The sequence below is a fragment of the Spermophilus citellus genome (genome assembly GCF_964194105.1).
Source record: "Spermophilus citellus genome assembly, chromosome: 2".
Lineage (NCBI taxonomy): Eukaryota > Metazoa > Chordata > Mammalia > Rodentia > Sciuridae > Spermophilus > Spermophilus citellus.
In genome coordinates, this window is record NC_138183.1 from 241,407,477 (window position 1) to 241,420,682 (window position 13,206).

The 13,206-nt window shown below is 32.9% G+C and overlaps 1 protein-coding gene across 1 annotated transcript; it reads left to right on the forward strand.

Moving 5' to 3' along the window:
- Positions 1–10,125: 10,125 nt before the first annotated feature.
- LOC308638800 (olfactory receptor 8K3-like) lies at positions 10,126–11,067 on the forward strand (the record flags this gene model as incomplete). The annotated part of the gene is made up of 1 exon (XM_081276589.1): positions 10,126–11,067. One exon carries the CDS (start codon positions 10,126–10,128, stop codon positions 11,065–11,067), a length of 942 nt encoding a protein of 313 aa, XP_081132715.1.
- Between the last annotated feature and the right edge of the window lie 2,139 nt (positions 11,068–13,206).

Below are 13,206 nucleotides of genomic sequence, written 5' to 3' on the forward strand. Positions count from 1 at the left end.
AAATTAAAAATAAAAGGAGTCCTACACATGAGGGCTAGAAATGACCTGGCTCTATTTTCCTGGAGAAACAAGAGAAAGCACCAATGAGATCAGCATGGAATATAAGTAAAACTTCTAAAAGCTGAAAACACTTTAGTGAACAACAAAAATTAAGTCAAGTCTTTGCTTTCCTGGAGGGAGAAAGATGAATTGTAATCATAATAATGGAGTAAGTTCTAGAGTGAATTAGAATAAGTTTCAGGTCTATCAAGCATCCATGGGGTAGCAGAGCAGCATGTTGTAGGAGAGTAAGAAAGATTTGTATTTACAGAAGAGGATTTGAAATAGTTCTATTCTATTCTAAATAGAGTATGATAAACTTTCCTGCATCAATGTGTGTTTGTGTGAATTTCTCTTTTTGTGTGAGCACAATCTTTCCATTTTAGGTTGTGCACTTCCACAAGTATCAGCTAACTCACTGTACTGGATAATCTGAAGCATTTAGTGACATGAATGTATTCAAATTCTCCTATTCCACATGGGGATCTTGGACTCCTCTGTTTTCCTTAGTTCCTTTTTTCACAGACATGAGCTTAGGAGAGTCTATTAAATGTAAATTTTTTTTTTCAGCACCCAGTTTGTTAAGTGCTGCATCAAATTCTATTTCATTCAGACTATATGTGTATTTGAGTGAAGACACCAACTAAGATATATTTCTTAAGTTTTCCACAGAAGTTTCTAGGGGTTGGACGGATGTTCCTCCTTAAAGGCAGCTTTTTCTTTAGTCTTTATTGCTTGTTTTTGCTAAAATATGGTCACTTTGCCTTATTCTCTAAATGAAAAGAGTACCTCTAGTTTAAAAAGTATACCCTGTTGTTTAATTCCTGTATAATTTGCACACTTAATGGTGAAATGGGTTTGTTTCTCCTTTTCGTTATATCCCACTTTCCTTATGTTTGTTCCATATGATATTGTCACATTTTTTGGTAGTATCTGTTCTTTGGCTGTATGCATTTAATGATCAGAATTGTGAGAAATAGACACAGATACTACCATGATCTATACTGTAATTTCAGTGAGAGTATACTATGATATGTTTTAATCAATGGATTTTTTTTTTCTCTCTGGACACACTTCATCCTCAACAATATGTAAAGCCTTCTATATTTCTTTCATTATTTATATTGCTTGGTGCACATTGCATTTTATTTTCATCATATAAAAATTATTTGGTTGTTTTTGTTACACCAACATGTAATAAAATTATTTATAGAGCTAATCAAATAGGAGTAAAGTAATTAAGTAGCATTGTAAAAGCATATGTATAATCTAATGTGGGAATAAACACTCCTAAGTATTTTATTGCTGATTTTTTTTATTATTGTGACAATACTATATACCTTATGGTAAACTATTTTTTTATTCATAGACACATACATATAAGAAAATATTGTAATTTTCCAGGAAGTGTATGTTGGACAGATGCAAAGTAAGTGTTTATATTGTTTTTCTGTGGATGCAAGATTATCTAAATGTTGAAACAATAAATTTTAAAATCACTTATGTGTTATACCAAATTAATTCCTTTGAAAATCATAACTATTATGATAGAAAAAAAGGTAAATTATTTTAAATTACATACATAAATGTCTGAATAAACATAGCCCAATAAATTATATCTAAAATAAATCTAGATGGGACTTTCATTGTGTCTCAAATGATAAACAAAAACCATAGAGCAATATGCTAACATTTAACAATTGATAACATATCTCTTTCATTTTAAAAGTTAGTCTCTTTTTCACTATTACATGGAATTTATAAGTTACTTTAGAAGGATTTGGACTCTCTTCTAGATAGCATAAAACATTTAAAAACCAGGATCTATCACATAATTTTGTGATAATTTGAATCAGAAGATTTTCATATTTTATAACAGAGATTCAGAAACTGCAATGCAATTTAGTATAAGAAAAATAGAAAAAAAAACTTTATTTAACACTTGATTGTCTGAGAAAAACAATTCTGTGGTTTGCATATTTTGATAAGCAGTGATGTATTTTAGTTTCCATTTAGTGTCTCAGAGATAACCACAGGAAAAAATTTCTGTGGAAGATGGGCTCAAAATTGAAGTTTGTGTTAAAAATAAATTTCCACTTTGTTAGGATGGCCTTAGGCCTGAGTCTAAGCAACTCCATTTTAAAAACTCCAAACCTGCAGTTTCAACAGGCATACCCACAGAGCCCTCCCGAATGGCCTCAAACAAGTTATTTTCCTTCACCCTGATAAATAGAGTGAAGCCCCTGGCAAGCTCTCACTGCCTGATAAGAGGAAACCTGAAGAAGATCAGGGTGAAGACCACCAGACCAGGTGTTTCTGACCCCAGGGTAAATGATGTCACTGAGAAATCTGGTGGTAACTGATAAGGATTGAAAGGAGGGTCAAAAGCCCCAAAATTTAGTATGAATGATAGAGCAAATGAACAGGGATTCAGTTTAAATAATACCCCAATATTAAATATTTTTTATTAAAGTATAATTTTATGATAAAAATAAATCAAAGATTAATGAAAGTAAATATGTAAAAATATTTTCCTATGTAATATTCATTAGGAAACCCAGCAGAGTTTAATATAGAAAAAAAAATTGCAATTCTACTAGTACCAATTGCCAGAGCACTTAAGGTTAGTAGAATCCCCTTATTATTTAAATTGTATCTTAAATGTTGGGGAGGTGGAGCAAGATAGCCAATGAAAAATACTATCCAGTTCTGCGCTTCAGAGTCACACCAATTGTAATTAATATTGAAGCAATAAACTACCATCACAAGATCTAAGGAAGCCACAGGAGGGAACATGGAGCTTGGTTTCAGTATAATGAAAGGAAGTTAAAGAAGACAGCAAAGAAAGAGTAGCCTTCTCCCAATTTCCCCAATAGTGCAGTGAGAAAAGAGCTACCTTTCACTAGGGAGAGGCAAAAGGAATAAAATCCAGACCTTAGACTTGACTCCCAGTATTAAGCCTGCCATGTTGAATCCTAGTCCTTGGTAGAGCACTTTGATCTATACCTACTGGAACAGCATTATCCAATCTGCAAAGAGACTTCCATCATCCTCCACTAACCTTAGGCATCAATGTAGGAAACAAGATTCTACACACTTAGGATCTGAGAATAAACGGAACCAAAAGACTTTGTTGTAGAGCTTAACACCATGCCCACTGCAATGACAACCAGCATGAGCCAGAAACAAAAGGCCCTATATCTAAGCCAGAGCTCAAGGACGAAATCTAAGAACAGCCTTGGCATCAGGTGGAGACCTACATGCTTATGAGTCACACTCAAGTTTTGCCTGATCCTTGCCAGACTTAGAATAGGTCAGGCACATATCCATAAAGGCTGTCTGGACTGTGAGGATCACTTGTGTCCCAGCTTAGCACCAGTCTTGCTGGACAATGGACTCCATAGCTCTGGGCCCAAGGTGAGACAGAACATCATGGTGGAAGGGTATGGTAAAGGAAAGCAGTGCTGGACACAGTAAGCCAGAAACAGAGAGCTTTGTTCACCAGGGATAAAATATAAACCCCAAAGTCACACCCCCAATTACCTATCTCCTCCATATCTTATTTGCATACAGTTACCATCCAGTTAATCCATATCAGTAGATTAATCCACTGATAGGTTACACTGTTGTGGGAAACCATCCATGAAATACACGAGGATCTTCTCTGCATGGAAACCAAGGAGAGATAGGCCTGAGTTCTCCCACAGCAATAGATTGCCCAATGCATGTGACCTATTCTCTCCACTCTGCTAGGAAGATTCCTCATAGTAGCTCTGGAGACAGGCATTACCCTTTAGGAACTGAACAGCCCTCTTTTGACCTTTCTTAGAAAAAAAAAAATTTACAGAATCTCTTTGATATTTCCTGATATAAATAAAGCAGGTGCGTTCCCTGCCAGAAACTCAATCCACCTGATCAGCTTGCCCGTTCTACCCTTGCTTTTGAAACTACTTTCTGTGGTTTTCATCATTTTATTTCTCTTAGCTTTCATTTCTCAGCCAGCCCATTCCACCAAGGGGAACCCCATTTCCACTGCTCGCATAGGACGTGGGCGGGCCACTATCATAATCTACTCACTTCACTTCTGAATATTCTTGTATTGTCTTACCCATGAGATTTTAGGGGACACCACATATCCAAACCATAATGGACATGCACTGGAGAAGAGAAGTATTTTCAATAAACAATGCTTAGAACATGAACAATCACACTCTGAACAATGAAACTAACCCTCTATCAACAGCTACAAAAATCAACTCAAAATGGATTAAAGACATACATCAAAAACCTCAAAACATGAAACTTCCAGAAGAAAACTGAAAACAAAAATTCCTCAAAATATTGAAGTGGACAAGAATTTTCTGGAGACTTGAAAAGCACAATTTTCAAGCATGAGTAGTCAAATTTATTACACTGAACTAAAAGCTCCTGTTTTCAGGGGAAAATATCATCAAAGTAAAGACCCAACACAAAGAATGGAAGAAAATATTTGCCGTGTATATATTAAACAAAGGTTAATGTCCAGAATGCATTAAAAGCTCCAAATAATACTTAAAACAAAATAACCCAAATAATAAAATAGACAATAGATCTGAATCAACATTTCTTAAAAGAGGGTACACAAGTGAAGAACAGATGACCGAAAAAAATGGTAAACATCACTAACTAACAGGGAAATTGAAATCCAAACCACAAGGAGATGTCACATTATCACAGTAAGGATGACTGTTATCCAAAAGACAAAAGGTAGCAAGTGCAGGCAAGCATGTAGGGGAAAGGGAACCTTGAACTGTGCTGGTGGGAATGTCAATTAGTACAACCTTTATGCAAAACTAGAGAGGTTCCTCAAAAAATTAATGATAGCTCTACCGCATGTTCTAGCAATCACACGTCTAGATTCATATTCAAAGAAATGAAATTAGTATATTGGCAACAACACATCTGCACTCCTGTGTTCAGAGCAACATTATTTCCAACAGCCACCAATGGGAGGCAGCCTGAGGATCCATCTACTGGTGAATGTGCAGAGAAATATGCATATACACAATGGATGATGTGTAACCTCAAAAGGAATGAAATCCTGGCATCTGTGATAACATGGATGAAACTGGTGACTGAAATAAGCCAGGCACATAAAGTTGAGCGTTACATTTTCTCACACATGTGTGGCATGTAAAAAGTTTAATCTTAGGGGCTAGAGTGGTAGCTCAGTGGTAGAGTGCTTGCCTAGTTCATATGAGGCTCTGGGTTCAATCCCCAGCACCACAGAAAGATAAATAAATAAAATAAAGATATTTTATCCATATACAACTACAAAAAAATTTTTAAAAGGCTAATCTTATAAAAGTTTATAGTAGACTGGTGGTTACCAGAGGTCAGAAGAAAGGGTGGGTTGGGACACTGAGGAAATGTTGATCAATGTGCAATAAATTACCTTTAGCCACGCCTAAGATTTTCTGTTGTGCTATTTTACAGTAGGATGGTGTAGGTAAGTAGTAGTTTGCTACATGTTTCAAAAATCCAGAAGAAATGATTTTGAACACTGCCATAAAGAAATGATGTGTTGAAGAGGATAAACTTGTTTCAACTGATTTAAACATTACCCAATGCATACACATATAGAAACATCATGTAGAACCTCATTATTTTGTATTATTTTATGTATGAGTTAAGATGAATTCCACTTTAATAATAAACAGTTTAAAAACTTGTGGGACTGGCACAAAAGAGACATTTTGAGTACTAGAGCCCAATACACATACCAAAAGCAATTTCACACATTGATTGCCAAAGTGATTTTCAAGAATAAAGCTACAGGAATCAAACTCCCAGACTGCAAACAAGTTACAGAACTACATTAACTGCAAAGTATGGAAATGGCTTGAAGACAGACAAGTAAAACAATGGAACGAAACAGAGAAGCAATCCCATATTATATCAACTGATTTATAAATGGGTGCCACAAATACAAATGGAGAAAGATGGTCAATTAAATATATCATGCTAGGAAAACTGAATGCCTGTGTGAGAACAAATGAAAGTAGACCCCAGCTTTGCACCATATGCAAAAACCAACTCAGATCGATTAAATATTATAAATTACCTAAAAGTTAATCCCAACAACCTATTGTGAAGGGAAAGCATCAGGACAGCTTTGGCAAAGCTGTAAAACGATATAACTCCAAAGCCAAGTGAAAGAAATAAAATCACACAAATATCATTACATGTAATTAAAAATCCTCTGCAAATCAAAGAAAAATGATCAGCAAAGTGAAAGGCAAACTACAAAACAGGAGAAAACATTTAAAAACATACATTTAAAATGCAATTAATATTGAAGTTATATAAGTAACTACATAACTATATAGACTCAAAGGTAATGAACAATTTAATTTATAAATAGAATGAGTAGATTATTATTAAAAGAAGAAAAAAGCAAAAGTTCATTTTTGCAGCACATGCTCAATAGAGGATTGCTATAATTTCTCTCACCTTTTTGAAATTAGTACTTCATCCAAAAAAAAAGCCCAAGATATTTAGTTTTCCAAATGCTATTGAGATTGCATTCATAGAAGTAGATTTACACTAATTGTAGAAGTTGATCCTGTAATATTCAACCTCTAACACTCATATTTATTTATTCTTTATAATTATGAATCCTTTGAATATTTGTTACTAATTGATGCACTTATCACTATGTAGTACCCATTTAGTTACCCCTCCTCATTTTTCACTTCTTCAGGTCCTCCTGAACTGTTTACCATTTCTACACATTTTTATATTCTGCATATATTTTAGAAAATATTTTTGGAAAAAGTAACCTTTGTTTCCTGTCTCCTTTGAATTAATGTTTTCTAGATTCATACCTGCCATGGTATGTGTTGAAACTACATTTCCTTTTGAAAAAAAATGTGCTGTGCTTAACATCAGATCTAGACTCTTAACAATTTCAAAGTAGAAAACAATACTGTTCTTAAAACAGTTGTCTTTATTTTTTTTATTTAGTATAATTAAGATTTCATGTCTATTTATGAGCCTCTCCTCATTTCTCTAAACTCTCAGCGTTTGGTTATCACCATGCCAATACCTGATTCCATAAGTTTGGTTATTTTCCATACTCCATGTAAGGGAGAGCATGGGTACTTGTCTTTTTACATTCTTAAGGCTAATTCATATTCCACACGTGTTTATACCACATTTTACAAATCCATTAATGTACAAATAGGTATTAGATTTTTTCCACATCTTGTCTAGTTCAAATTATGTTAAAAAGAACAAGAGCGTACAGGCATTTCTTTAAAATCCTAATTTCAAATATTCTGCACAAAATTCAGAAGTGGTTTTGCTGAATCCTATCATAAATAAATAAATATTGAATATAAATTTCCCCTGGCAATTAGTGGACAAACTCCAGGCCTTTCATTAAATTCTCAAATGCTTTAGGGATACTCTACTAGTTCCTTGGCATCTCCTGAGGGAGAGTATCAAATGATGAAAAAAAAATCCATAAATTCTCTTCTTTAATGCAATGTTCAGAATCACACCAGAGAATCAAAGAGAGAGAGGCTTCAGTGGAGGTAACAAAGACAGAAGTTTTCATATATGTTAGCAGTACCTACTGAAGTAGATAAACTTTGTTATGGCATTGCCCTCTTTTTTAAGTGACCATTTCTGATTCAGTTTCTGTGTTTTCAAGAGCTCCGTAATACCTCAGAGCAATACAATCTCTCTCTGTTTTCCCTCATCTTAACTTTAGAATATTGGCGCCTGAGAGGTTAAAAGCTCATATGTATCTTAAAACCCACAAGTTGTGTGTTTATAAAATAATTAAATTGTCCATGTTTTTAATTTAATAATTAAATTGTCCATGTAAAAGCAAAAGTGACAGGAGATAAAATATAAATTCAAAGACATTGTAATGGAATAAATTGAAAAAACAGAGATCAATACCCACATTTTTTTCCTCCCACATATTTAGGCATTTAATATCTCTGTGCTTTCTTTGTGACCATTTGTAATATAAATTAAGATTTAAAATTATGTAATTAAATACATGAATGTGATTCATTCCAGATCTCTTTCTTAGAGATAGGAGTTACTGTTTCACAATGAGATAGAAAAAGCATTTTTTAATATACCAGGATACCTGGTTGTACAGAAAAAGCAAAATTTTCCATATTTTGCAGTGAGTTTTTACTAAATTTTTCTCAGAGTATAAGCTTAAAAGTAAAATTGATTACTCAGTAAAAATGAGAAAACTATGAGAAAGTAGTTTGGTTCTTTTCATATAACCACAAAACTGATGAACACAAAACATTCTATTTTTTTCAGTTTTTATTGTTAATAGTTATATACATGTGTGGATATAAAATGGCACTATGACTCTTTAATATAAGGTGAAATGATTCAACCAAGCTAATTAACATAATTTTATCTTACAGGAATATTAATTAAAACTGATCATGTTATATTGTAGTATTTCATGATTGCTAAACAAAACAAAATAAAATAGTTCAATTTATTTCCTATTCCTTTATTAAAGGTATTTCTCTAACAAACTGATGCAGTTTATTAAATTAATTTAGGGTAGGATATCAGCAGCCACAACTATGTAAGAAATATTTTGTTTGAGATAAGTGCAAATTACATGTAGAAAGCTATATTTGACCATTGGAAAATTGCTAACTTATATCTCATGTACAAGTGCCTGTCACTAAAATTTTCACTACAAAGTTGGTCATTTCTCTTTCCTTTTTTTATGAAAGAAAAATGTTCCTTTACTGTTTTTACTTCAAAATAAAGATGTACCTGCCATATACCTGCTGCTATAGCACATCTTCTAATTTTCTGGGTTATTGGGGATGTTCAGATACATTGTATTTTGTTATGCACACATACATCTGCAAACTGTGCTATATTACATTTGGAAGAAATTTTTGCTGTTTTATAGACAGAGTGCTATAAAACATACCCAAATATCTATGTTTAACTCATCCTTATTATAGTTTATTTTGTCTAAATGGTGCTATATAATAAAAAATGTGCAATGTAGAACATTTTTAAGTTTGTTATAAAAGTATTTGAACCTTTTACTTTAAAGCATAGCATCATCATATCCAAAGAAGATTATGTAAGACTTCATTGTACAGCATCAATGAAATAAACTCTCTTCAAATTTGTTCATATGTTCTTCATATTCTCCCATGTTGTGGCATAATAAAGTGAATCTAATTTGTTACACACAAGTAAGTATATTTCATTTATAATGAAAATATCACAGGGAAAGAATAATATGTTACATTAATTTCTATTGTGATAGCATTATATATTATTTTTATAATAGTTTTGAATATAAGAAATATAAATAATCTAAAATAATAGTTCATTGTCATATTCATATTCTAACATCAGCCACAGAGTTAATAGGATGACCTCTACCACCTTTTCTTTCAAGAAAATTATTTAGTACCTTGTAATATAGGGAGTAGTATAAAATCTTAGATTTTTTGTGTTTAGAAATTCTTATTTTGTAATTATACTGTGCATTATCTGATATTATTGAATGCAATTATTAAATGTGACTGTGAGTGTAATTAAGTATATGAAAATAGAAAAGTTAAAAATAATAATTGTACATTTATCTAACACAACAAATAGCAAAATTTAGATTATTTTCCTATTTTGCTTTACGTATCTATCTGTATATATGTACATCTCTCTATGCATCAGGGTTTATCATCCTTGGAAGAAAGTAACTGATTTGAATATTGTTTTGCCTGGACATTGGACAGAGTTGAATGTTTAGCAGCTTAACTGGCCTCTAATCATTTCAGTTATACTGAAATATAACTACAATTAATAGGTTTCTTTTGTGAGTAGAATCACCCTAGAGTAGTACTATTGATCATTCATTTCTATGTATTTGCTCATGTAAATATGTATATAAATTCAAATTTACTTTTGGGAAAGTTTGAATATATCTGATTTACACCAGCCTTCCATAATGAATATTTGTCAAGTAATAATATTTGAAATCCATTAATTGCACTGATGCTTTATCTGAAACAGGTTTTTTAATGAAATTGGATGGAGAAACACAATCTCACTGTAGTGCATGAGTTCATTCTGATGGGCATCACAGATCGCCCTGAGTTACAAGCTCCATTATTTGGGCTATTTCTCATCATCTATGTGGTCTCAGTGCTGGGCAACTTGGGCATGATCATCCTCACCAAGGTGGACTCCAGACTTCAAACACCCATGTACTTTTTTCTTAGAAACCTGGCTCTCACTGATTTTGGATACTCTACAGCTGTGGGCCCAAAAATGTTATTAAATTTTGTTGTGGATCAAAATACAATTTCCTATTATTTTTGTGCTACACAGCTAGCTTTCTTTCTCTTCTTCATTGGAAGTGAATTATTTATTCTGTCTGCAATGGCCTATGATCGCTATGTGGCCATCTGTAACCCTCTCCTCTACACTGTCATCATGTCAAACAGGTTATGTCAGTTGCTGGTGGCAATCCCCTATCTCTATTGTATATTTATGTCACTTACAGTCACCATAAAGATTTTTACCTTATCCTTCTGTGGCTACAATGTCATTAATCATTTCTACTGTGACTGTATGCCTTTGATATCTTTGCTGTGTTCAGACACTCATGATGTCGAATTGACAATTATGATCTTTGCAGCTTTTGATTTGATTTCCTCTCTTCTGATCGTCCTAGTGTCCTACCTGCTCATCCTCCTAGCCATTCTCAGGATGAAGTCTGCTGAGGGCAGGCGCAAGGCATTCTCCACCTGTGGATCCCACCTGACAGTGGTCATAGTGTTCTATGGGACTTTGATATTTATGTATGTCCAGCCCAAGTCCAGTCATTCTTTGGACACTGATAAAGTGGCTTCCATATTTTACACACTGGTTATCCCCATGTTGAATCCCTTGATCTACAGCTTGAGGAACAAAGATGTCAAGTTTGCTCTACAAGGCACATGGAAAAAGATATGCAACATCTTTTCTTAAAGATCACATAGAATATGAGTTCTATGAATGTGGTTTGATTATGAAGCCAGTCAGTTTTCCCCCAGCATGTTTAGCAAACAACACATATTCAAATAATTAATTTTACTGTAGTAGCAGTAAAATTTCTAAATGCTTAAAATATATTAGTGAACAAAACAGCAAGATCTTCTTTTCTGAATGGGGAAAGATGAATTTTAAAAAATTGAATAAATTGTATAATAAAGTAGAATGGGAATTTAAGACCTATTGACTCCACAAGCAAGTGTCAGAATTTGATGCTGCATTGGAATGAGAAAGAATGGTAAATACGAAAAATGAGGGGCTGGGGATGTGGCTCAAGCGGTAGCGCGCTCGCCTGGCATGCGTGCGGCCCGGGTTCGATCCTCAGCACCACATACCAACAAAGATGTTGTGTCCGCCGAGAAGTAAAAAATAAATATTAAAAATTCTCTTCTCTCTCTCTCTCTCCTCTCTCACTCTCTCTTTAAAAAAAAAAAAAAAAAAGAAAAATGAGTTAATTTTTTTTAGTCACAACTATAGTAATAAACTTCTGATGACTCTGAATGTGCTTGTGTGTTTCTCTGGTTGTACAAGTATAATCCCTGTGTTTTAAGTTTCGTACACATCCATGGGTTGTGTTAAAATCCAACAGCATGTGTCATCAGGAGCTCAGTGTAGTACAGCGATTGAAATGACTGAGTCAGATCATGTGCTCTGAGCCCCTCTTTCACCTGGGCCTCCTGGGCTTCTGGTTTTCCTCATTGGTGGCCTTTGTTTTGTGTATGAGCTCAAAAAAGACTATTTACTTAATGCATGATCCTATTCAGAAAATCACAGTTCTGCTAAAAAAAATTCATGTAATCTAGACCTTTATAGAGACTGGTGAATATACCAAATAAGAGACCATATGAAGTTTTACTATAGAAGCTTCTTTCTCTTTTATATTTTAACTCCCTATATTTGTCTAATAAATGGTTTCTTGTCCTCACCTCTCCAAATGAACACAATGATTCTTGTTTAAAACAGCCTGTATTTTATTTTATTCTTGACAAGTTTCATGCTGTGTGATTAAGCAGGGTCTCTTGTTCCTCTTTCAGTGACTGCTTTCCCTTATATTTGGTCCCAAAGAAGGTATCAGATCTTTTTATTAGTATACATTTTTTGCATAAATTTGATAATATGTCTTGAAAGAACTGAAAAGAAAAAACCGCATGACTTGAGTTGTGCTAATTTGCAGGGAGAATGTCATGTGTTTTGCGTAGACACAAACACTTTTTTTGGTGCTTTGGCACATTTCATGTACAACCCTCCCTAAATTACTTCATATTTTCTTTATTTTATTTTTATTTAACTTTCATGGAAGTTTATTTGTGTCATAAAATGATTGATGTGTTTCAAATTTATACACACATTTGAGAAAAAATTATCTATGTATCTAAACATATGTTTAAAAATAATTAATTGGAGAACTAAAAGCATACAAATATCATCATGTGGAAATAAACATTACTGCAGAGTTTACATATTTCATTTTTTTTTCTTTCTTTTGACAACAGAATATACCTAATTGTTAGCTTTTTATTTACTCATATATGTATATGTAAAGTGTTGGAATTGCCTAGAAATTATAAGTTGAACAGAGGTTAGATTAAATGCTAGTATAGTTTGTTAGTGGACACAAGATTGTGATAACTTTAGAATTAATGTGTATTATCAATTTTATTAGTTATTTTATGTTACACCAAATTCAATTCACAGAAAATTTCAACTTTTATAATAGATGAAGGTAAGAGCTTCTAATATCTAAATTTAAAAAAAGTCAATAAACACAACTAAATATAGCACTTCTAAGATAATTTTCATAGGGATATCCTCAAATGATAAACAAAAACATAAAAGTAATAAGCTAATACTTAATGTTTTAATGAATGAATATATGTTCTCATTTTCAATGTTAGTATCTTTTTAATTATTACATATATTTTTAAAAGTTATTTCAGAAAGTTTTTCATGGAATATAAAAATTATAAAAAAGAATCTGGCTTATGATTTTATTATTTGCTAAAATAATTTTTGTCAATATAGTTTTATATTTTATGGAGAAACTTCAAATCAAATTTAGAAAAATAAAAAATTCAA